This window comes from Rhodofomes roseus (assembly GCF_022264815.1).
Source record: "Rhodofomes roseus strain CIRM-BRFM 1785 chromosome Unknown C8Q71scaffold_26, whole genome shotgun sequence".
Classification (NCBI taxonomy): domain Eukaryota; kingdom Fungi; phylum Basidiomycota; class Agaricomycetes; order Polyporales; family Fomitopsidaceae; genus Rhodofomes; species Rhodofomes roseus.
In genome coordinates, this window is record NW_025952982.1 from 163,619 (window position 1) to 187,119 (window position 23,501).

Below are 23,501 nucleotides of genomic sequence, written 5' to 3' on the forward strand. Positions count from 1 at the left end.
ATCATGGAGATCAGCGTACCTCTACAAGCACCATCCAAATCGAGCGACCAGTCGCCGTCGATGCACGCCAACGGCAAAGGCGCCAAGGGTTACGAAGATAACACACTGGACTGTTGAAGTTGATGATGACGGAACATGATGCTGCCACGCTCACACAGACCTTCGATGTCATTCACAGCAATACAAGTTATCCAGCCGCCTCACAAGTCCGTCGCGACCTCACGAGCACGGTGTCACCGCGACCAATCCAAGAGTCATCACCAGATTTTGTAACATGTCAAGCCTAGACTATCGCCCTACGGGATGCAAACTGGTAAGTCAATGTTCAAGCCAAATTCCCATTTATCGACTCACCTTAGCAGTAGCACGAGCTCGAACATATGCGTTCTGACCCTCCGAAGTGCCAATAAGCCCTGCGACCCGATTCAACATGCAAATTTTGCACGGTTCCACCTAATGCAGTGCTATGGTGGGTTAGGAAACGCTTCCTTTATTCACTGGAGTCAGAGAGACGGGATACTCAGGTGAGCGTATTGTTCAGCAACGACGACGGCGGAGCGATGGGCGACTACCGTCCAATATGGTTAGATCTGGAGCCACACCATCACGTGCAGCGCCCTTGTTCCCAGAATGGAAACTTTAGCCACAAAGGGACAGGTGGGAACTTGTCTTATTCGCCGCTGCTGCGCCCGGCAGGGTCCGATATGCCATGCAAATCATCATTTCGTTCTATACAGGCATATGACACACATAATTACGGATGGTCCGTGAACACTGTATATTCAGCGCGGGAAAGAGGAGCATTCTCAATCTACTTACATATGTATGTGCTCACATATGCACGTCGGACCCTGCCGGGCGTTCATTCAACTTTGCATGCAGTTACGGATGATCTGTGAGCACATACATATGTATGTAGATTTAGAAAGCTCCTCTCGCCCGCGGCGGCTTCGCCACCCGGGCGATTCGGAGCAGTGTCCAAAAACACTGATCCCCTCACCCACTAATCACCACTTGCTTTTTTGGATTTCCCCGTTTGAATTCCTGCCAGCCACTGCAGTGGTCCCCATTGTACCCGTGTATTGTCATCAATATTCACAGAGCTTTGTTTGGACCGAATAAGTTACGCAGTGGCTGGAACACCGTGAGCACGTTCCACAACACAACCATATCATCACTAGCAGTCTGTGAGCAATCGATGCATAGAGCAAACCACCAGCATCGTCGTCTGCGTGGATCTCGGTCACGAATGCACCTTGGGAGACAGTGAGGATATGAACATTACGATTTTATGCGCTGAAGACTGGGACGATGAATCAAGCATGCGCTGGACGGTGGTCGAGTCAATAGGTGCAGTGGCTGGCAGGAATTCCGAATGGCTGGAAACTCCTTCCGAATAAGGTGCTGACTAAGCTAGACTCTCCATATGACGGATATTAGCCACAAAGGGACAGGTGGGAACTCGCGGCCATATGAGCCACAACAATGGTTCGTTCAGACCTATATCAACCGTTCATGCTAAGCGATTGCTCGTTGCTCCTCACCATCATCAGCCTGTTCAGCCCCACAACTTGAGGATAATCTACTCATTCTGCGACGCCTCTGCACCCATAATTACACTGACTACTCACCTAAGCGTCAGTATTGTCCATCATTAATTGTGTATATCGCTCAGTGTCCTAATTCACCACATATAGCCGTGTCCGACACTCGCAACGTCATGCCCGCCACAACTCGAAGCCAGGCCTCCAAGGCTCGCGCCGCAAACACGAACTCAGCGCCTGCAGACGATGTTCCGCTCGACCGATCGAACTCGAGCCGGGACCGGAAGAGCCGCAAGGATGCACGTCGACGTAAGCCTAGATGTTTTCCCCTTTGTTTTTCTTGGCTTGACTTACGCCCCGGCGATGTATCCTCAACTCCAGCTTCCCGTGATCAGAGCCCGAGGACGACTCAAACGAGCAGCTCGACGCAGGGCGGCAGTCCGCAGAGGAAGCGCGCGCGACCCACTAGTACGAACGACTCTAGAGTCGCTGATTGTGACCCGGTGGAAGCCGGTCCTGTTACACTTCTTGGACTCCCTCTTGAGATATTATCTGACGCGGTGCGTTACGATGACTAAATGCAACATCCGCCACAGTGCTAATGTCCCTCGTCTTATAGATTCTGATTGAGCTGACGCCAATTGATCTTGCGAACCTGGCGCAGACAAACAGAGTGCTTCGTGGAATGCTTCTTTCTTCGCCTGAAGGGTCGAGAATATGGAGCAAAGTCAAGAAGCTTGCCGGAGAGACCCCCGACCGTCCGGATTTTATCTGCGAAGTGAGCTGGACGAGGGTAATCTACGGAAATACGAGCTGCATCGTAAGTAACCCATTCATGGATCTTCGGCAATGCATCTTGCCAACTGTTGACTCAAATGTGCAATAGCGATGTGGCGACCCTGCCGAATCCGGGGTGGAGTTTGTAGCATACACAATCATGCAGCCGGTCTGTGGGGGATGCACATACAGACAGTGAGTGTTGATAGGTCAGACTCCTCGGGATAGTTGTTGAACGCATTTTACTTCAGCCATATTGATGATGAGGAGATACAGAGGCTTTGGCCCGATCTCGACCTCGGCATTTTGGACCTCATCCCGCACTCAAAGAGTTAGGTATCCTGAACTGTAGCCAACGTGATGTTACTGATACGTCGACTCAGTGCGCTCTCCTCCAACCTGGGACGCATCCAAGCGCTACTGGAAATCACACATTGTACGTGTGGCGAAGAAGTGTGCCGGCTATGAGGCAGACATACAATCAGGGAAGCGAGGAGCCAAGGCAGCCTACGAGCGATTCAAGAAAGAACAGACTGATTCTGCGCGGGCAATTTCTCAGGTCTGTTCACCTGCCATTCATCGACTGGCCCTCAGGTCTTACTGTGCATCATCTATAGCATGCGCAAAAGTGCTATGAATGGATCCACACCCGATATCAAGAAGAGAAGCAGCGTCGGGAGAGGCGCTACAAACAGTGGGTCAAAAGACGCGCAAGTGTCACATAGCATGTCTGACATGCTACGATTTAGGGTCGAGCGGCGATTCATGCACCTTGGTTATGCAGAGAATGACATCCAGAAGATCAAGACGATGGATCTTGCAGTGCAGGAGCTTGAGAAGGGGGATGTAACCGACCAAAGTAAGTCGGCACTGTAAATCTGTCAGTCAATGGCGCAGTGATGTTTCCACCTAGATTGGGAGGATATACGGCATGCGCTCGAACCGTTCATTGTGGACGCCTCGTGCGGACGGATCGAGAGGGACGCGGGACCGGGCCATCGCGAGACCATACAGATTCGCAAGGTTCTTGTTAAAGAAACATATGAAGACTTCAAGCGGACTCTGCAGCCGATCCAATGGCTTCGCCTCCCCCCTGTCGACATGATCTACACGATGCCGACCTTCCGCTCTCTCATATACAACGACCTGGATGCGGTTCTCATTAGAGCGCAGTGCGACGCGGCTGCGCGGGAGCTACCGGACTTCATCTCAACCTATCACGACAGCATCATGGCTGCCCTGCGACGAGCCTACAAGGAAATGTGGACCTTCGACTCTGGTGAGGACTGGCCTGAAGGCGCGGACAAGAATCTCCACTGGGCCTGTTCCATCTTCAGGACGAGGTCGTGGGACACCCATTTTTTCTGTGGTGCTGACGACGTATTCGCGCAACTGTCTTGCATCCGGGAAGGGAGGAAGGACAAGCTCTTCTGGCTTCAGTTGCAAGACCCAGAAGATCGGTCGCAATTGCGTCCGTTCATAGGGGATTCGGTTGGATATGCCGTCGTCCAGAAGCTGTCGTCAACGCTCGGCCTTGACCCTCGCAAGGCTCTTCCGAAGGAACTCGACAAGCTCAACAGACTCGTCTTCTGTCCATCCGTCCGCTGTATGTTTATGTCCTCCACTCACCCCGGATATGGTCGAAGGTTCGACTCGTGGCGTACAGTCGTGAGTGCGGTCTTCAGTAGAACTATATCGCGCTTGCATGCTGACTTGTCTATAGCTTGAGCACAGCTCGAGCTACCACGGATATAGCGACCAGGTAGTTATGGGAATTCTCTGTGCGGAGGGCAGTGCCGAAATGTTGGAGCGCCTCGGCGTGAATGCCGACCTGCAGAGTAAATGGAGTTGCAATCACTGTCCAATCCATCTCGGCAACCTGCAGACTAAGACATCTGTCATCGAGCATATCAGAGACTTGTGAGTACACAGCTCCCTCAGCGCACTCTCAAAGTTGACATAAGCATTCTGGCAGACATGCAGTCACGGCACCGGAGGAAAGCGTCGATTTCTTTCATGCTGTACCGCATGAACGCTGCCTCGATGCTTACAAGGTCAAATTTCCACCGTGGAAAGATCACGAAAGTCTGACAATTGACGTGACGGGACCTGGGATTCCGCCGAACGTCTGGGAGTAACTGAGCATCGGTGCGTACATGTACGATGTCACGGTACGGACTAGATCCCACTGCGTATGTACCTAATTCTGCCCCTGTATTCTCATAGCCTACTCGTGAATCCTCAGTCTATTACCGTATGTGCGCTGTATGAGCCGACACCCAATCAATGGTATAAAGAACGCTGAGATTGCGACGAGGACGCGATAGGTCAGGTAACATAACTAGCTTCCGATCGTCTATATCAATGCTACTCATCATGAAAACCTACGGCGGGATGCTACAGATGCGCAGGCCTCAAGCACCTCGCTTTCTTCAGATGCCGGAGATACGAATCGTGTCTGCTGAACGATTTCAAGCAGCCTCCGACCATCCTCCTGCTTCCATACTCGTAGCTGTCTCTGGTGAGCTCGAGTGCATCCTCCTCTGGGACTCCGCAGCAGACCCACTCCTGTCCACGACTGAGAGCGAAATGCGTGCGCACGTGTCTCTCGAGGTCGCCCTTGCGCTTCGTAGAGAACGGACAATACGAGCAGGCGGACAGCTCTTCGTGGGCGACGGGCTCGGCAGACGGTACAAAGCCGACCTGCTTGTTTCGAGGCGACGTGGTGCGCACTCGACTAGTGCGAGAATACGGGACGACAGAGCTGCGGGGAGTACGTTTGCGGCGAGCGGGGCTCGTGCCCGACGTCGAGTTGGCTCGCTTCTTCGGCGACTCATTAGCGGGGGCGGAGGGCGCGCCGGGCGCAGTCTGGTATGTCACAGAAGTCGGCGACTGGACATCGTGGCAGGTCGCAGATGAAGATCCTGCGCCCGGTGAATCAAAGAACAACTCCGGGGAGGGGTCGGGAGGTAAGGTGGAGAAAAGGTCCATGGTCGAAGAGCGCTCGCGGAAGGGGCTCGAATACGCGGTCTCGTCGCTGTAGTAGAAGACCGGACTCTGCGACATGTCAACCGCACTAGACCTAGGCGAGCCATACGTGCATGGCCCAGGAAGGGCATTGTGCCAGAGTGACCTGTCCTCCGCGAAGGTGGGAGATGGGTGTGCGGGCTGCAGCTGCGGCACGGTGTCTGCTGCTAGCATGAGAGAACTGTATGATTGTATGCCTCAGTGTCACTATCAGGAACGTGAGCGTTGTTACATACTCAGGGCATGGGACCGACGTGCTGTATGGGTCACATAGCCCATGGATGAGAGCATCCAGGTCCGCGTCCGGTAACTCGAAGAGCGAGGGTCCGGCGGAAAGCGCTCCGAACATCCCTGTTTGATTCCGATACGGATCGACGAACCCTTCGCAAAGGTTGTCGAGGAGTCCGGGTCGCGTGTACGCCTCGGAGACGGACGAGTCGAGTGCGGCGGGGGCGAGGTCATCTTCGTAGTAAGGCGTAAGGTGAGTGGCGGACATTGTGGATAGCGGAGGGGTCTGGTTTTGGGGCCATCATGGCGGGCAATGCGTGCTTTTATACCTGTAGGGGAAGAAAGCATCCCGCCGCTGTGCAGCGCAAGGCGGCGAGGATCGAGGGAACCAACTGCACCTCTACAAGCACCAAGAGGCGCGCGACCATACCTTATATGGTGCAAACGGGGTGTCGTGATGTGAACGAAGTGTACCTCTACAAGCACCACGGCGTTAGCGGGAGTAAGTGCGAGATAATCATGGGAGATCAGCGTACCTCTACAAGCACCATCCATATCGGGCAGAAATGTTGCACCGATGCGCCTAAACAACGCCGAAATCATAGCCCACGACAACATTGGTAGGCCATTGTCAACTTTTGTGAGGCCGGCAATGACATCGGAGTCGAGGAGAAAGGGCCAGTCAACGATCCCCGACTCCTCCCGAAGGGAGGGAGGGCTCTGTCAAGTAGAAACGATATTGCGCCGGGGATGCCGTGTCGCCGTGGGAAATTTCCGTCCATATACGGTACGCGCGATACCGCATAGGGAAACTGTCCACATGCAAGCCGTGCGCTCGCGTCTGACCGACGCTCTGTCTGGATCTGCGTTCCGCTCGTGCGGCCGGATCTTCCTCCGATTTTTCCCGAGCATATATAACATGCCTCCTGCCACTATGATCGAGACATTCACTTCAACACATCTTGTCTCCCCCCCTGAAGCAGCTGCCATTTCCATGTCACAACAACTAACTAGTATTGCCCCTACTTCCCAACTACCAGATAGGGCCTTGGGCTCAATACCAGTTTTACCAGATGATTCTGCAGACTATATACCAGTCTCATCATCAGACAGCATACCACATACAATTGCAAGTGTTCCTAATGGCACAGTCCAAGGCATCATGAATAGCAATCCTTCATGGTTCTATTATACTGATGATTATTACCTGCAGCAATTACAATCCCTTACCAGAGCTGAATTATGGGCTGCTGTTTGTACATGTATTGATCAGACACAAGGTATCAGGCAATCCAAAGTATCTTTGGTAAGCAACTACTGCAGCATTTCAACTCATCTAAAGTGTTATTGGCAAATATGTCAGATGTTCTCCTGTGCCAATCATGCAACTGCTCTCTGCTGCTCAGTTCACCATTAGATATATAATTTGAAGCATTACTATACACAATTATATGGCTGCAAGATTCTGAAATGTCTATGCCAATCTCCTATGCTTTCCTGTATAGCACATGATGTTGCTCATTCAAGTACAGTTCCTGATATAGACCCTAATATTCTTAGCCAACTGAGAGTTTCAGACAAGGACATTTTAGATCATTGTTACACCATATTTCAGACTGACTACATGAAGAGCAAAACAAGACCAATGCAAATACTGGTTTCCAAGATATTGGCCATTAAACAATATCTCAGTGACTTGAGTATTGCTGAAGTGTACCAACAATACTTCACAGCTGTGACATACAGTGGCAACATGTTATCTTATGTGCCAAAGCCATGCAATATTGTTGAAAGTATCTTGATTGCATACTATGGTAATGATGTGATAAATGCAGCATTCCATAACACATCCAGAAATAAGGAAACAGCAGCAAATTCAGTATCAAAGAGACTATAGAAGGTTGGAAAGACAAGACAAGAGCATACAACTAAAGCAATCATACCTCAGTGAAGAAATGAATTGGCCTACCATACCTAGCACTGAGACTGAGCTACAATGTGCATACCTCCTCTCATCTGCTCTGTGTGCTCTAGGAGTGCCCATAGATTGAAAACAAAGATCTATGATATGAATCAAATACCCAACATAGTGCATAACATATCTGTTTTGCAGGTACATGACCCATGGATTATTCAGAAATGCATTGTACAACAAAATTCTAATGAGACTTGTATGGAAATGAACTGGATGGCTTCATGTTGGATAAAAAAGGGCTGCTATGCAGTGATTCTATCAATCCCAAAATAGTACTATGTTCAGACTGCTACAATTCCCTAAAGAAACCAACTATGCCCAGATGTGCACTGGCCAATAATCTACATAGAGAGGTCATCTTCCTACTGAATTTTGTGACCTTACATGGGTTGAAGAGATGGCATGTGCTATTTATCATATCACTGCCCATGTAACCCGTTTGTATGGATCTTCAGAACCTGAACAGCCAAAGATTTTTATGGAAACACCATAACACATGATATGAATGTTATATCAACAACAACAGTGCTTCCTAGAACCTGCAGACATCACTGGGTATCTCTCAGTTGTATTTATTGGACCTCATAAAATTCAAGCCAGTGACCTGGGCAATACATTCAGAGTGCAAAAAAGCCAAAATATGGCATTTTCTTTTTTGGTTGAAGCACCATAACAAATTATATGAGCAGATCCTGTTGGTCAGAGTAACATAGATCAATTTCCAGATGATGGTGTTCTTCCTGATGTTGATGCTCAATTCATCCAAGACATTCACCAAAATAGTGATGAAATCTTCCAAGAAGAAACAGCAGGTTTTACAGAACATCCTGCAGAGGCTTTTATGCATGCTAACTCTAAACATGCAGATGATCAACCAACTGTACTGCTGGAACAGGTGTATCTGACCCAGAAGGAGACAGACTTAGTGGCCGTGCTCTCACTGCAGCTGCTATCAACAACCTTATTCATAAGCCACCAGATGGGCAGCCTGATCTCATATTTCATCATGGCTCACAAGCTATTTCAAAATATAACAATCCTGATTTGTTTCCTGGGATGTATCCAACCCTCTTTCCATTTGGCATTGGTGCATTTGATCTGAAGAGCAGAGCTACACCTATATCATTTCAGAATAAGCAAACTATTACTTTGACATAACTGATCATAGTTTCTGTTACCATTATTCATTCATTTTTGTAGCACTCAACATCTTGCAGAGACATGCTGCTCATTTGTACACTTATTTTGCTGTCAATAGAAGAAACTTTGAGTCTGTAGCAACTAAATTGACCACAGTATCTCCACAAATCCTTCATTCAGTAGCAGAGCACCTAGAGAAGGAGGGAAAATATTCAGACCTATCACAGGAGCAACTGAATGCATTAAATCTATTGCAGGAAGTGAACACCATTGCAGGCCACATACCAGGGTCTCAAGGATCCAAAATTATGCTGAGAAGTGAGATCAAAAGTTATTTTGCCTATTTTGGATTACCACACATCTTTCCATAAATCCTTCTGCAACACATAGCCCTATGTTTCAAGTCATGTGTGATAATGAAACAATTGATTTGAGCCAATACTTTCCTCAGATACCCACAAGTAAGGAAAGAGCAATGAACCTTGCTAAGAATCCTGTTGCAGCTGCAGACTTCTTTGAGTTTTCGGTTCAGACTCTATTTGACTGCTTGTTTAGTTGGGACCAAAAGAAGCATAGGTCCAAACGTGATGGTGGTATCCTTGGTAAATTAAGAGCATATTATAGCACATCAGAGTTCAGTGAGAAGGGCAATTTGCATGGACACTTCCAGATTTGGCTCTTGGGTGGCATGAATCCAACTGAGCTTCATCAGAGACTGAAAGCGGACACATCATATCAAACCAATTTTTTTGCTTACTGGGACCATGTCATTCATCATTCACTCCCAGATCTTATCTACACCACCCTCACTCAATCGATGTTCATTCATAATACGGTTCAGGCACCCACATGGAGTCGGGGACGGCGCTTGCGCCGCTACAGGAATACTTATGCTGGTATCGTTCCGACATTACCACGCGGCCAGGCAATAGAGCAGGCTACTGCGACGCGCTCCTTGACCGGCCGGACTCGGATGCGTTCAAGTTTTCTGCGACATTCGGAACCTACGGAATAAAATAGGATACCCACGATGAGATGCCGCACACACGGGAGCAGGTTCTTCAGGCTGCGCTTGGTAGTGAACACCGCACAAACTGGGGTACATTTAGCATGCAGGACCACTCACAGGGTATACTATACCATTGATCCTGTGTGCACTGGGGCCGCGCATTTTGGCATACCGGATCTTCCAAAGCAATTGAAAGCATCTGAAGTACTTACAGTACGCAGCAGCCGGGTGAGTGATGAGGAAATCAAGCAGGGATGATGAGTCATGATGCATGACAGCTCACGGTGTTGGTCGAACGTTCAACAAACGCTCACCCCGTGACGGAACCACGTCGGGCCCGGGACTGACATGACACTGGAACGGATGACATGCGCCCTACCGTGACCACTCATGCCACCGGCCAACATAGAGGCTCGCGCAACGAATTTAAAGCAAGCTCTCCAACGACCCACAGAACACGACTGACTGCTTGTAATGTTAATGAAATGTGAGCAGGATTTCGATACGATGTGCTCTTATTGATTTGAGACCTCAAACCATGACAGTACGCGCGGTTACAGACCTTCAGCGGCCAGCCTTCCGAGTCGGAGGGGAACTTCCTCATCGCTCAAATTCACAATAGCAACTAGTTCCACCCAAAGGATTGAGCGAGTACTTCGTACCCACTCTGGCGTTAGCGACACCTTTAGCCTCGATGGACGCGGTTCTCAGCCTTTTCACCAAAGAGCCTCGAGAGACTCAGGGTACACTGTGCTATTGGCCGCGATCTCAGGCCGTGAACGATGATAGAAATATTCGAATGAGATAGTATGGCGTAGTAGTACGTACTCAGTCCTCAAGGCGTCGGCGCTTCCGCGGCCTGGGCCTCGATCCAGACGGCGCGCTGCCTCAAGACTTCGAAAAGCTGGAAAGGCGTGTATTCTGCAGAGATACGGACTGCTCAGAGCGCGACACTTCGAGCGGGGCGGTGTCTTACAAGATTCACAACTGGCGTACCATCGTGAGTAATAGCCGACAGTGCATTAATTTTTGCAACTCGTCATAGACTAATCCTTGCCTCAAACATTGCTAGTCTGAGCACCTAACTGGACCGGTGCCAATGATATCGCTGGTCAGCGAAGATGCTTCCCGAGAGGGGACTTGTAGCCATTCAATTTCAACCTGATTCAAGGGTCCCCAGATCAAGTACACTCTCGAGATGCATGCGCACGGTACAGTGTAAATCTCTTATTCATATTCATTCATATCGCTCAACGTTAAAATTTACTTGCTCAGATATTGATGTCACAGACCTGCTGTCAACAACCTACAAGAATACGTAGACTTCTTCTACGCCTTTCCAGCAGATCGCTCCGTGCCGGTCTGGTCCACGCTCAGTGACTTGTCGTACGAGAATATCGACGTCGACTCGACACCCTGGGCGAGCTTTCTGCCTGACTGACGTGTATGCTCCATTCGACTGCGCGCTGGAGAGGGCATGTTAAACAGACACAGCGACACTAGGTAGCTGGAGGGAACGTACAACCGACTACGAATGTACTGTACATGTATTCCGTCGCGCCGGAGGGGTGCTCTGGAATGTAAGATTGAAGCCATCAATCCAGATTCACTTGAGGGAGCCGTCAATAGAATGCGCAAACCATATCATTGCGAGAGTATAATACCACTAATAGTACTGTATTACACGCCGGTCGGCCGGCAACTGAGACCTCGAAGCCAGACTATACATCAGAGGCGAGAGATCGTACTGAAACATTGGACGACGATTGGAGTGGACGAGATGCAATAAGAATGAGAGGGGAGGAAGATACGGAAAGGGGAAGGGGGAAGGGGGTATAACTTAACAGTATCTCTTCGTTATGTCATCGACGGCGACGTAAATGATACAGCGACCAATGTACTTCAATGCCACGTCGCGGCGGCACGTAACCCATATACGTAAAGAACGTCCAGGAATGGATGAGGGGCAGCGGTAATGCTCAGCTGGCCTGTGTCAGCGCGTTCAGCCATCGTTTCGGTGGCCGACAGGCCGCACGTCCACACTGTGACTGCGAGACTGGATCGAGCGAGGCGTCGCCGGCGTGTAAAGGCCCGAGGGAGATGGACACTGGAATGGCGTCCGTGCAGAGGGTGGTGGCACGCTTCCTCGCCGTCCAGGACCGGATCGCTGCGAATCCCGTTCGAGGACATGTCTGAGCTGTTCCCTTGCAGAATGCACCACGTCCGCGTCGTCGCCGTACGACCAATGTTCGTCGCCATCGCCCGACGTAGACTCGACGACAGGCGAGAAGATATCGCCCATCGCCGGTGACTTGTCCACTCCCTCCGAAGGCTCGGCTGCTCGTAGGGAGTCCGCGGGGGTGAGAAGAGCATCGAGAGGGCTAACGGAGCGAGAGTCTGGGATGGGCAGGTCCATTGGAAGCTGGGCTTTAGGCCTCGGTAGCCGTCCCCGCTCGCGTTCCTGACGCTGAGGTTGGCCTGGCGTCATGAGGAGAGCGGATTCGTTCAGCGCAGAGCCAGACGAGTCGGAGTCCGCCGAGCTCGTGCGCAGGATGGCGTTCGTGAGCGCGGAGAAGCTGGGCTCCATGGGGCGAGGATGAGGCGGGTGCTCGTGATGATGGTGCAGCTGATGGTGCGGCTCGTACGGATGGTGTGAATGTACGTGTGCGTGCCGTGATGCGCTGCGGCGGCGCGCCGACGATGGCGAGCGACTTTCCGAGCGTGTCATGCATGAGGGCGATCGCACGCTTTCGAGGTCATCAATCACGTCTGCGTCGATGCGCACACCAGGGTGTGGCCGTGAGCGGGACTTGGACGAGACGCGTGATGGGATCTCAGGCGGAGGCGAGGCTTCGTCGCCCTCAGCGCCCCAGCCAATGCCCCAAGCAACCTCGTCAACCATCGCGATTGTCCATCGATTTGGAACAGAGCGTTCCAAGCAGCCAGTGAGAACGCGTTCTGCGCCATGGCCGATGCCTTTAGGCATCTCGTACACGCCTATTCGATGAAAAGTTATACGTCAGACTTCCGCTACTTTACGTGATTTGTGACTTTGAGACTCACCGTGTAGTATTTTCATCTGCAAACGAGGATCATATGAATCCATGAATGGCAGACGCCCAGTCAGAAGCGTGTACAACATGACGCCCAGGGCCCAGATATCCTGTGCAGGATTGGGTGAGTGTGCCGTTGAAGACGACGGAAGCAGAAGTTCGGGGGAGGCATAGGGGAGTGATCCCTGCGGGAACTCTCGGCTACGGCACGGCGTCGTCGTTGAAGAAGGCAGAGGTGTCGAGCCGCGATGGCGGGTGCCGCCATGTCGCATCAAAGACAGGTGTTTGTGCAGCGGACCTTGCGTGCCGTGCGATCTTCGTGGCAGCGTGGCAGGAGTGCCTCTCGACGACGACTCACTGCTCTCCGCATCGGGTTCTTCGACCTCGCCGATCTTGCGTGCCATTCCAAAGTCTGCAATTCTACACACACCCATCTCATCTACGAGCACGTTCTCCAGCTTCATATCCCCATGCACAACCCCCGCCACTTCATGCAGATACCTCAGCCCCCGCACCACCTGCCTGAACATCATCCCTGCATCGTCTTGCGGCAATGCCGGATGCCCATCTCGCTTCAAGATGTCGAACAGGGTGCCGGCGGGGCAATACAAGGTCACGTAGTAATCTGCATGAGGCATTTGAGTAACGGAGAATAGCGGTAGGACATGCTCGTGGCTGAGGGACCTCCAGATGGTCGTTTCGCGACCGAGCCGCTTGCGAACTCGCGCAGAGAGGTCTGATCGCCGCACGATTTTGATTGCAACGCTACCGCCTTCGGACGAGGTGGCCTGGCGGATAGTAGAGAACCCCCCAACGCCGATGATAGGGCCGAGCGTGTACCCGGCTACAATAGCTCCTTCAGCGTCTTCGGGGATGGCGTCCATGGGCGCAGATGGGCTGAACGAAGATAGGAACAACGCCGCCGGTGACTGTGACAAGTCCGCAGCATGAGCATCGCCTACAGAGCAGGAATATGACAAGGGGGATGCGACGAAGCGGTCTTGAGATTCCGGGGCGGACGTGGCTTGGGTATAGCTCGGCACATCTTCCAGCTCCCGACTCAACACCTCGTCATGTTTAAGAAGTTCTTGTGACTTCAGATACCCGCTGCCGCTATCGTCCTCGGAGAAGAGGTTCGCGAGCTTTGGCCGTGTAATGAAGGTAGGTTCATTGGGCGACGGTGGGTCTGAAAATGAGGTTGTAAATTCTTGGGCGGCTAGAAGCATTCACTGAACGGCGCGCTAGCAAGCTTCGGCTCGGAGGTCAAGATTATAGCAGAGAATAATGAGAGAGTGCTGGGCCGTGGTGGCGGTAGAAGAGTACGGGGGGCAGAGTAAGACGAGCTGCAGTGAGTGACCTGAGTGAGCAATGTCAAGATGGGTCACACCGAGTGCGGGGCCGCCTCGACAGCGGGGCTCCGTATTAGGTAAGGATGCTATCCCCGAATTGGCAGGTGACTAGTTCGATGTCCTCCACGTCCTCAGGCTGCCTCCTTCCACTCGGACACAAACTGCAGCAGTGACTTCACTCCAACACTGTGTCTTACTTATCATGAGATGAAACGAAGTAACGAAGCGCTGAATCCAAGGCAATCACGGTGACGGCCGCCACGGTCATGAATTTGTCAAGCTGACAGGCATGTTCATGCAGATCCCCATTGTACTCGCTGTAATTGGGCAACACAGAGGTCTATGTGTCCCGTGAAGGTTACCACACAGCATAGCGTCTAGACAACGATTGAGTCAGGCCATCTATGAGCGGCGCGTGGTGAGAACATTGGACTTATCGAAGTACCGCGTCTGTCGGAAGAAGACAAACTCAGAGGAGTCGCCTGCCATAAAACCTATCGGTTTCCCCATGGCTCATCCTATGAAGTGTGGCGTTGTCTCGAGTATTCCCATGTTACGCTGACTGCTTATCTCTGCTTCCGTCAGCTCAGACGGGGCTCGTGCTCTTCCGTCGCGGAGTGTGTACTGGCGTAGGTATGAATAACGGAGGTATGTACTCTATTGGGATGAAACCCATCGTTCGGACTTCCCTATACTCCTCTTCCGCGTACCCGCCGTTGAAATGAAACAGGATACCCAACCCGTCGTCGGCCGTGACACCTCTGGACTGAAAGCGCGAAAGTCAGATGAAAGTCTCGATGTAGCCGACGATGCTCGCCTCGCAGAACTCGGATACAAAAGCGAATTCAAAAGAGAGTTCTCGGTGAGTAGGCTATCGAAGTTGATGCCCTCTGTGATACTTATGCTCCGATGCACAGTCCATCGAGACGATAGCGTTCTCCTTCTCTATCATGGCCGTCGTTAGCGGTATTTCTTCGACGTTGTCCCTGATTCTAGCTTCTGGTGAGAGCCACCTCAACCATTCCCGTGTGTCAACCACTGACCAGACGAAGGCGGCCATGTCGGTCTCGTGTGGGGATGGGGTATACCTGTTCCTTTTGTGATGTGCGTTGCAGCAGTTATGGCGGAGATGGCCTCCTCGATGCCGTGAGTGCACGTTGACATAGGTTCGCAAACTAGCAGCTGAGCTGCTTATACAGGACGAGCGCAGGACTCTATTATTTCTCTGCCAAACTAGCTCCAGAACAATATGCTCCTTTGGCAAGCTGGATCACCGGGTGGGCCAATATCACCGGGCAGGTCACGCTGGTCTGCTCCATCGACTACACATTGTGAGTCCTACTGTACGCGTCTATTTCAAACCCAACATACTTACTGCGACAGAGCACAAATGATAACGACAGCTATTGCTGTGGGTACCGATGGCAGAGTAGTCTTGGGTCCTGGGCCGACTTATGGAATCTTGCTGGCCATGTTGTTCCTACATGGAATGATGTGCTCAGCGGCGACGAGGATACTTGCACGGCTCAATTTGTTCTTGGCTGTAATCACGCGTAAGCGGATACGCTACTGTCTGAGCTGCAGTGCCCCTTGAAACTGACGTAACATGCCAGTTGGCGCAACCATAGCGGCGACAATTCTTCTGCCTGTCTGCGCAGGAGAAAATAGGGTCTCCACGAAGGTCGCTTTCACGTCCTACGAAAACTTCACTGGATGGTCCAATTGTAAGTCTCATATAGTGGCGTGCTATTCAGATGTTGATGTCTTTCGCAGCCGGCTGGGCGTTTCTTCTGGCCTTCACTGTCCCCATGTGGCAATTCACCGGCTGTAAGGGCTTCGATACTAGATACGTAGAGGACGCATGCTCACTGTTCAGCTCAGATGACTCTGCTGCGCACATCTCAGAGGAAACAGCAGGGGCCGCGAAGGCCGCGCCGACAGCTATCCTGCTCTCAGTGGCCTCCGTCGGAGCTCTCGGATGGATTCTGAACGTCGCCATCTCGTTCTCCATAGCATCCGTGCCAGACTTGCTCTCGACTCCACTCGCGCTTTCGATGGGCCAGCTCTACCTGGACATCATAGGCAAGAAGGGCATGCTGGCTATATGGTGCATCACTATCACGGTGCAGGTGAGTAAGCGGCACCCTCTAGGATGATATCCTGACTTACGCTGTTACGGAAGTTCCTATGTGGTGCTGCGCAAGGCGTAGATGCATCTCGCGTGGTCTTCGCGTTCGCGCGCGATAATGCCCTGCCCGGTTCACGTTGGTGGAAGAGGGTGAACCATCACACACAGACGCCAGTGAACGCAGTCTGGCTCGTCATGTTCCTCGCCGCGATTTGTGGCCTGCTCGGCTTCTCCTCAGCAGCGCTGACCTCTCTGGCAAGGTACGATTTACTCTGAAAGTGTATGCACTCTAAACGTCTAACACTCAACAATCAGTGCATCCGTGATCGGTTTGTACACTTCGTACGCCACCCCGATATTCCTCCGCATCACATCGGGACGACATAGGCTTGTCCCTGGACCTTTCTCACTTGGGCGCTGGTCGACCCCGATCGGGTCAATAGCAGTGGCATGGGTGACCTTCATCATCGTGCTTCTCTGTTTTCCGACAACGCAGACTCCGGTTGCAGCAAACATGAGTACGCATCTTCACGTCGCGCCGGGAAAGCTGACCTCATTATCGTCCGCGACAGATTACGCCGTTCTGCTCATCATGGTCGTCTTCCTTTTCGCTTGTGGCTCGTGGGTCTTGTCGGCGCGGCATTGGTTCCCTGGGCCCCTTCCAAACATCGACGACAGCAGTACCACGGCTTCGTTCAGTGTTTATGAGAAGGAGGTAAGAACATGATGAATCGTCAGTGACATGTCTTCCAGAGTCGTCAAACCCCGAGTACGAATAGCTGGATGTCGACTGACTACACGCAGATTGATATACATATACCTTATGTGCCATGTTGTTCGGTAGATGTTACTGTCAAATCTTTGCTGTGAATCTTCCAGCGTTCCCGCGATACTTGTGATCAGATAATTCTATGCTCAGGTCCAATAACATAGATGAGTAATGTACAACAGAGCGCTTGACTTTCCTATGACCGATTTTTCATACCCATGTCCTTGATGTTCTACAATGCAAGGTCCCGCACGAAGTGGAAGAAATCGACGGAAGACCCGTTGACGCCGTACTTGTATATCTGCAAGAATGTTAGTCAGTTGTGATCACAGTGACCCTCAAATGACACTCACAAAGCGGGACGCTACCCAGCTGGAGAATAGTGCCCGTTGATATGGCTCCGGTAACCTCCTCAGGAACTCCTCGATGCCGATCTGGTCGACCAAGGTTTTCGGGACAGCGCGGGTCATGACGTTTTTCCTCATGGTGTGGTCATCGTAAAGATCTGAGCTCTCCAGCTCCGCTTGCAAGTCGTTGAGCTTGCCCGACAACTCATCCGATATAAGGGTGCGTAGCTTAGAGCCTTGCGCACGAGCATGCTCCTTCCAGATGCACGAGAATTCGGCAGCTGCGTTTTCGGAGATCTTCGTCTGGATGTCCTTGACGTAGTTCTGGTAGAATGTGGAAGGCTTCCCGTCCTTAAAGATCATCAAGTCGACGTATTCCTCGGTGGAGAGGGCGAGACCGGCGAGGACCTCCAGGGACGAACTAGTGACACCACCTATTGAAAGTTAGTCCAGCCCGCACACTGCACGCACGCAGCGAACCCACCCTTGTTAGTACTGGAATCCTTGAACAGGATGACCTTGCGCTTTTCGAGATACAAGCGTGCTTGCTGGGTGAAGAACAGATTGGCGCCCTCGACAACGTACTTGAAGTTCGGCTTGCCCTCCGCATCGACCAAGGCGGCGACATTTGAGATGTTGACAGCCTCCGGCCTGCAAAGAAAGTGTCAATTGACCTTTTCCTTGACCTACGAACAACGAGTTTCTCACCTGCCACCGCATGGCACGAAGAGGTCAGCCTTGAAACGCAGATGTGCAGTGTTCCTGAAGTCAGTGCCATCGATGACGACCTCGCCCGCTGATCATATGTGAGTCTCATCATCATCTATGTTACTCTGGGCACTGACAAGGTAGCTTGATGTCTTGGTCTTCGACGAGCACAAGGTACCCATCCTTGCTGAGTTTTGATCGGTCGAAATTGGCCACGGGCACACGTTTCTTCGCCAGCCTGATCAACTCTTCACGATCCAGGCCAGCGGGGTCAGCGAGCACACCACTGCCATCGATGATGGCGATCGTCTTGTCCGAGCTGAGGAGGATCTCGTCTACATTGACGTTAATGTTATTCCAAACGTCAGGGGTATACCACTTACTTGAACCGAGGTCGCCGTCTTCAGTAGATGTAAGCCGAGGAACTTCGTGGCGATAAGAACAGAAACGTACCTGGCCCACCAGTCTGTACCTTGGTGATGTCTTTCTCCCGCAAACCTAGCTGCTTGTAGAGACCGAGTACGTACTGACGGATCGACAGAGACGTCATTCCGTATGTGTCGTGCGGAATACCACCGAGCTTCTCAGCACTCTTGCCGGTGGTGAATGACTTCCACCATGTCTCGGCTCCACGCTCACGCGCATGAACTATAGGAGAGTTAGCAAGATAGCACACGCTGGATAGCCTCTACACTCACTCGCTGCCCAGTCCATCATGTCCGCCGTACCCTCTGATGAGACATGTCAGTGTCAGGCTAGCGCTGCAAACAGGCGAGGTGAACCTACCATCAGGGCCAAAGAAGAGTATCTCGGGCTTTCCGTAGAGGTCGACCAGTTTCTCCTTGATGCCCGGGCTTTGTCCGGGAATGAGGAGGTCGACGACCGCCTTTGTGAAACGATGTCAACATTGCGAGCACACAAGACCGTCCTCGCTCCGACTCACATCGACGTATTTCTCGAAGCACAATCGAGGACTTGCACCGAGCCTATTGTTCGGTATTGTCAGCACAGCATCCACAAAGTCAGCATGCAGGGCTGCTTGTCACATACGACGGCAGAATGGTACCCTTTGCACCGCCTTCCGGGATATCCTTGTTCTTGAGCGACTGCGTCGAGGCAAGGCCATAGTTCTCGTCGAAGCTATGTTATGCACGTTAGAAACGTGTCCTCGTCTGTGCAGGCGTAGTTGTTTGCTCACAGCATGCGTTGGTTGATGGAGTAAGTCTCCCTGTTCCGAGACATGACCAGCCGGATGCCACCCCGGGCAACGTCCCTGAACCGAATGTGGAATCCACGGAACTCGCCGCCTAGACGTATTATGAGTTTCTGCGATCTCGCTTCTGAGTGCGAGACAACTGACCGATGACGAATAACATCCCAAAGGGCTTCCTAGGATATTCAACTTCTGGCAAGAACTCAGGTGCCAGGCGGAACGACAGCGCGACCTTGGTCGGCTGGTAGAAGTTCGTCTTGAGCACATGCCTAAGGACCCCTCGTCAGCAATGTTCCCGTCTCCGAAGCTCGGTCACGCACTTGTTGAAGATGAGGAAGCTCTCGAGCACTTGGAGCTCATGCTTGTTCGGCACCGTTTTGCGGAGCTTGTCGTACAACTCTTGGTCGCTGAGGATCTGGTGCGTCTGCAAGCGTTGATACGAGAGCGTCGGCCTAATAATGCATTCCATCAGCGATCATTCACGACGGAATATGATGAACTACGTACATCAAATTGGCTTGGTCCGACGCGGGGTAGTGCACCATGGCGAAATTGACATAGAGCAGATTGATCTGCAGCATTATGAGGTTTGATTTACTTATCATGGAACCCAGATGCTACTCACCAAATCCGGATGAGCATGGATGGTCTGCGCGATGCTCTCGCGAGTGAACGTCTCCTCACGGAACCGCCGCTTGATGTCATTGAGCACCTCCGCATGGCTAGCGTTGGACTCGTCCAGGATGTTACGCAACGCAAGGTACGAAGGGCCCAGGCGGTTGCAGAAGTGCTGGGCGAAGACCCACCCGCAGTCTGTACAGATAACCGTCAGCTTCCCACTCGAGTCTGATGTGGTGAGAGCACGTACAAGCATATGTCGCCTCCTGGACGGCATGTCCCTCTGTAGGGCCGGCACCAGCGTAGAAGAACGGGTTGTCCGGCAGGCAGTAGAGCAGCGAAGCCTCCTTCATAACCTGGAAGATCGAGTGCTCGATTGGGGGCGCGTGCGAGTCTGGCAGTGGGTTGAGGTACAAGCATATGATCGTCACTCCATTCGAGAAATGCTCTATGACAGATGGACTAGCGTTAGTGTCCGATACTGTTTCACGTTTAACGCACGCACCGACATATTTCCTTGCTGAATACAAGGAATAGAAATGATACAAGTTCGAGAGCGCACTGAAGAACTTCTTCGTGCCGCCCATCTTGTAACCGATGACGAGCCGTCGCTCACGACTACCTTCAACCTCGAAGACCTCAATCACGGGCCCATACCGCGTCTCGACATTCCGCATGACGCTCTGGTACAGCTCCAGCGTGTTCTCGCTCGCCTTCTCGAGGAAGGCCGCGTCGGACACTGAGCGGATATCCGTCTTGCCATCCGTGCGCGTCGAAGCGCGAGGCTCCTTGGGGAAGTTGCACTTCGTGACGAAATAGCACCGCAGCTGCTGGCTCGCCGTGGCCGAGATACTTTGCGAGCGGTACGTCTCGAGCCTGAACGCCTTCTCGGGGGTGCTGCTGTCCAAGAACAGCTCGTCGATCCTGCTCTCGCACGTGGCGCCGGGGCCCTCTGTCGAGGTCTTGCCGGGCGTGCTCGAGTGGATGAACGTCGCGCCATCCTCCTTGACCGTCTCGAGGTCGATCACGAGCTTGGACGAGTCGTGCTTCGTGAACGCGAGCACCTTCGCGCCGAAGAGCGCGATGATGTGGTCGGAGATCACGTCGACGGACTCGGCCTGGAAGTACGTGTCGTCGATGCCGAGGTGCGCGTAGAACCAGTTGACCTCGTTCGCAACCAGCTCGCGCGGGATGAAGCCCTGCAATTGCACATCGCGTTAGGATCGTTCGTGATTCGGTTGAACGTGCGTGATCGCGCGCAGACGCGTTCGTATTTACGCGTTAGAACGTGCACGTCGCGTGAAAGCACAGAAGCAGCACGCGTAGATCATCGTGATACGCGACAAAACGCGGTGGTGGCACGGTGGACTGAGGAGGGAAAATCGAGACCAGAATCGCTCGTTACTGCGTACGACGCGTCTTTCTCCCACTACCTCCGCGGCGCGTCTCAAACTCTGCTCTTCCGGATGGGCTGTCCCTTGCCATCTGCGACGGTCGGGTTTCCCACTCCCGCAGATTTGGCCAGTCTGATGAAGGCAGCTGCTAGGGTGCACAGGTTGGGCAACGCCCAGCGATAAGGACGCGTTTCTGGCTCCCTGTCTTGGAGTCTGCCAGGACCCTGTACGATTCGGACTCGGACAGGCACCGAGATGCGCCCAGGGCAATGCCACTGCCGACAGCGCGCTTGCAGACCCGCCGCCCGGACACGACTTTGCGATGCCGGCCACAGGACGGAGAGAACACCCCGCGCGACGGCATCCTGCAGCTGAACGCGACCGCTTTCTCTCGCGACTCGCTCCCCCACACCTTCACGACGAATGGACGTGAAGCGCATATACTCACCTTAGCCGTGACATTCGCGAGCACCTTCGCCTTCTGCTCCTCCTTGCCCTTGAACACGGGCGTAGTGTAGCCCGGCACGTTCTTGATACGGTGCGTAGACTCGAGTTGGTTTGGCACCTGGAGGAGTCCGTCGGTGGGTGTCGATGCCATGGTCGTTAGATTATTAGGTTATGAAGTCGTAAGTCGTAAAAATAAGAGGTGATGCAAAGCGCGCGGTGGAGGTCTTGTAGTGGAAGCGGGGAGAAAGTTTGTGAGCGGGTTGCGAGGGGTTGTCCATTTTATAAGTGTGAGGCCGACGTAATTTGGAATCTTGGATGGTCTGGACGTTTGTTACGCTTGTAAGATCCGCTGCCGCCGCTCTCTAATAGATCTAAGACGGTCTGAAAGGCCGTAAACACAAGTACCGCCCTTGTAATGGTAAACATCATTTTGCCGGAAATCCCGATCCCTGCTGCAGTGCAGGCGCCCCAGCGTCTCCTTCGTCCTCGCCTCCAACCCGGTGTCCGCAATCCGCTGCGGCCATCTTGAGCTCGATAATCCCCATGTCACTTGGATACAACTTGGATGGGCCGCTCGGTCGCAGGAGCATCAATTTCAATCCTGGAGCCGGTATGTAGGTATGGCACATTCCGTCTGAAGGCATCGGCCGAGGTGGTCAGAAGATCCGGTTACAGACCCGTCGCAGACTGGCATTGACTCAAAGCTCAACGCATGCGCGCAGGTTGGTCACGTTCGCTCAGGAGTGCAACAGGTGCAACAGCAGCTGACCATCGTGGTTGTTGCAGCTGCATCGTGACGGGAGGACCGCGGTTTGTGCGCGAAGCGCTTGAACAAGGCGTGTCGCGTCTCCATACAGCGAGTATCCCGTGAAACGACAAAATTTTGGGGAGGCAAAAGGTGCTGTCTCATGACACACCGCGAAATACGTTATGTATGGGGTGAGTACCTCAACCAGTTACGAAGTTTGTTCTCGTGATGTGGCGTGCTGTAGGCCGTGTAATAGCGTGCTATGGGGATGATCGTCCAGCTCTCCAACGTTACCCGGTGGACGTAATGCAAAGAGACTGCTAGGTGCGTCCGTCTTTCACTTCGGACACGATTTCGCATTGCGCGCGCGACAGAATGGAAAGTTCATGTCCCGACAGAAGCCACCATGAAGACAAAGTCCAGGAGAACGGAGTGGAGTCTGCGTAAGTTTTGCCCTGCGAAAAGATCATACATAGCCAGTTTGCGACCGTCCCCGGCGACGGCTGGACGTCAGCGAGTACTTCGCCCACAGGTCAGGCACCGATAGCTTCCTTGACGCCCAAACGGTACCGCTCTAGTTACCTGGCGCCGATTTGTTTCGCCGTGGACACTCGCTGGAGGATGTCTAGCCATGATGTGACGTTGTGGGAGCAAGCCGCCGCGGATGGACCAGTGCCGATGAGCGCATGACGAATACCGATTGAATTCGACGCGCCGATTACCGCGCAGATGGATGGCGTGTGGCCATGGGCGCGATGCAGGTCGCACGAAGGCCGTCGACGCGAGGGGACGTATGAATGGCGTTGTCCTCGCGAAGAGATATGTATCCAATACATGCACGCAGAGCATCCCTCGTGCATGAACATCTCCGATAAATATCAAACTCTACCGAGGTGAGTCCTTAGACGACCGGTCCTGCACAAATTTTGCTATTGGAAGGACAGTCTGCTTAGGTCTGCTGTTGGGTCCATATCCATTTACGAGATGCTGTCAATAGTAGCGTACAGGACTTCGGTATATATTTGTG

At 52.5% G+C, this 23,501-nt stretch overlaps 5 protein-coding genes across 5 annotated transcripts; 2 read left to right on the forward strand and 3 right to left on the reverse strand.

Moving 5' to 3' along the window:
• Positions 1-1,720: 1,720 nt before the first annotated feature.
• On the forward strand, positions 1,721-4,459 carry C8Q71DRAFT_861740 (uncharacterized protein; the record flags this gene model as incomplete). The annotated part of the gene is made up of 11 exons (XM_047927943.1): positions 1,721-1,853; positions 1,926-2,104; positions 2,164-2,364; positions 2,431-2,516; positions 2,573-2,652; positions 2,705-2,880; positions 2,939-3,015; positions 3,071-3,180; positions 3,235-3,989; positions 4,045-4,241; positions 4,297-4,459. The coding sequence occupies 11 exons, from the start codon at positions 1,721-1,723 to the stop codon at positions 4,457-4,459; spliced, it is 2,157 nt and encodes a 718-aa protein (XP_047774497.1).
• C8Q71DRAFT_300687 (uncharacterized protein) lies at positions 4,302-6,095 on the reverse strand. The gene is made up of 2 exons (XM_047917657.1): positions 5,585-6,095; positions 4,302-5,529 (listed from the first exon to the last, which is right to left on the reverse strand). The coding sequence occupies exons 1-2, from the start codon at positions 5,842-5,844 to the stop codon at positions 4,719-4,721; spliced, it is 1,071 nt and encodes a 356-aa protein (XP_047774498.1). The 5' UTR covers positions 5,845-6,095; the 3' UTR covers positions 4,302-4,718.
• A 6,477-nt stretch (positions 6,096-12,572) lies between these two features.
• C8Q71DRAFT_715497 (kinase-like domain-containing protein) lies at positions 12,573-13,979 on the reverse strand (the record flags this gene model as incomplete). The annotated part of the gene is made up of 2 exons (XM_047921050.1): positions 12,573-12,697; positions 12,764-13,979. Coding segments are annotated over 2 exons (1,341 nt in total), but the record flags the coding sequence as incomplete, so codon positions are not given.
• An 844-nt stretch (positions 13,980-14,823) lies between these two features.
• On the forward strand, positions 14,824-17,310 carry C8Q71DRAFT_882041 (amino acid transporter; the record flags this gene model as incomplete). Its single annotated transcript, XM_047928495.1, has 11 exons — positions 14,824-14,964; positions 15,020-15,104; positions 15,155-15,248; positions 15,302-15,433; positions 15,486-15,655; positions 15,716-15,826; positions 15,876-15,929; positions 15,984-16,231; positions 16,285-16,490; positions 16,546-16,748; positions 16,803-17,310. 11 exons carry the CDS (start codon positions 14,824-14,826, stop codon positions 16,955-16,957), a joined length of 1,599 nt encoding a protein of 532 aa, XP_047774500.1. The 3' UTR covers positions 16,958-17,310.
• C8Q71DRAFT_782218 (NAD-dependent glutamate dehydrogenase) lies at positions 17,090-22,150 on the reverse strand. The gene is made up of 19 exons (XM_047924914.1): positions 21,728-22,150; positions 20,391-21,084; positions 20,136-20,333; positions 19,893-20,080; positions 19,775-19,839; positions 19,588-19,719; positions 19,415-19,536; positions 19,253-19,361; positions 19,105-19,194; positions 18,998-19,040; positions 18,841-18,940; positions 18,753-18,785; positions 18,508-18,702; positions 18,438-18,455; positions 18,192-18,389; positions 18,055-18,142; positions 17,831-17,997; positions 17,353-17,780; positions 17,090-17,300 (listed from the first exon to the last, which is right to left on the reverse strand). The coding sequence occupies exons 1-19, from the start codon at positions 21,875-21,877 to the stop codon at positions 17,232-17,234; spliced, it is 3,087 nt and encodes a 1,028-aa protein (XP_047774501.1). The 5' UTR covers positions 21,878-22,150; the 3' UTR covers positions 17,090-17,231.
• Positions 22,151-23,501: the final 1,351 nt, after the last annotated feature.

Coding starts and splice junctions, on each gene's coding strand:
- C8Q71DRAFT_782218 (XM_047924914.1), bottom strand. CDS start 21,877: ATGGCATCGACACCCACCGACGGACTCCTCCAGGTGCCAAACCAACTC. Junction 19,537..19,587: donor AGCTTCCTCATCTTCAACAA/GTGCGTGACCGA, acceptor AGGGGTCCTTAG/GCATGTGCTCAAGACGAACT. Junction 19,362..19,414: donor TGGGATGTTATTCGTCATCG/GTCAGTTGTCTC, acceptor TAATACGTCTAG/GCGGCGAGTTCCGTGGATTC.
- C8Q71DRAFT_300687 (XM_047917657.1), bottom strand. CDS start 5,844: ATGTCCGCCACTCACCTTACGCCTTACTACGAAGATGACCTCGCCCCC. Junction 5,530..5,584: donor ACGTCGGTCCCATGCCCTGA/GTATGTAACAAC, acceptor ACAATCATACAG/TTCTCTCATGCTAGCAGCAG.